Raw genomic sequence first — 979 nt, forward strand, 5'->3', positions numbered from 1 at the left:
TGTTATATCAACTTTCAAATACATGAGCTTCCTTTAAAAAAAAGAAAAGCCTTTCGTTCACTTTTTTTTATGCAGGAAAGAAGTGTGGACATGCCAAATACTTAAAATATTATGACACTTGCTCGACGTTTTTATTTTTAATGTCGAGTAGTTGCAGGGGCAGTTTCTTTTTTCTAAAATCAACTATAAGTTCTTTCATAATTAAAAGCAGATTATGATTTTCACTCCATTCAGAAATGTTTGGTACAAAATTCCGGTACGAAGTTTCGTTATGATTAGCCTGGATAATCCCAATTATGGTTGAATAAATGAAAGAAGGAAGAAAAAAGGAATTAATTTGGGTTTTTTTGTGTTTTTTTTTTTTACATTTTATTTTTAGAACCCTGCAAGACAATTTACAGCCGTCCACTTGAGAGATCATATTGATGAGGTTAAATAGATTAAATAGACCAATATTGGCAGAGAAGCTTATAGTATTGTCTGTTTCACGTCCAGGAGGAATGACGCTAGAGTTGTTTAAAATAGAAATCCATGTAACTGCCGTGTTATAAACAATGTTAGTTTACCAAGAGTATAATAATAATAATGCTGGAATACTTTCCATGTATCACAGAGAAAAGGGTACTTTCGATTGTGACTGAATATTAAGAAGAAACGTTTTCCAGACTCCCTAAATTTTGGTAACAGTTTGCAGATTAATGTACTTGATGATCGTATGGACCAGCTACACGATGTGTGTTTTTTAAATTAGCTCGAGGTTAAGAGAAGCCTAACTGGACACTGACGGTCTATAATAGTTCTGGTTATTTACTTAAGTTATTTACCGAATTTGCAACACAATGAGGTTACCTTAGTGGTTAAGCTCTCGGACTCGCAACCGTTAGGTCGTGGGTTCGAATCCCGTCAGGGTCCTGACGTTGTGTCCTTGGGAAAAGCACTTTGTACACATTTTCCTCACTTCACCCAGGAGAAATGGGTA

The 979-nt window shown here is 35.0% G+C and overlaps 1 protein-coding gene across 1 annotated transcript in view; it reads right to left on the reverse strand.

The window, feature by feature from the left end:
* Nucleotides 1-375: 375 nt before the first annotated feature.
* Nucleotides 376-979, reverse strand: part of LOC106013705 (protein PIF-like) — a 12,749-nt gene continuing 12,145 nt past the window's right edge. Inside the window, exon 6 of the mRNA XM_013090142.1 lies at nt 376-383. Within this exon, the coding sequence (XP_012945596.1) occupies nt 376-383 (8 nt within the window). The remainder of the gene's footprint in view (nt 384-979) is intronic.

Source organism: Aplysia californica, unplaced genomic scaffold, assembly GCF_000002075.1.
Source record: "Aplysia californica isolate F4 #8 unplaced genomic scaffold, AplCal3.0 scaffold01153, whole genome shotgun sequence".
Lineage (NCBI taxonomy): Eukaryota > Metazoa > Mollusca > Gastropoda > Aplysiida > Aplysiidae > Aplysia > Aplysia californica.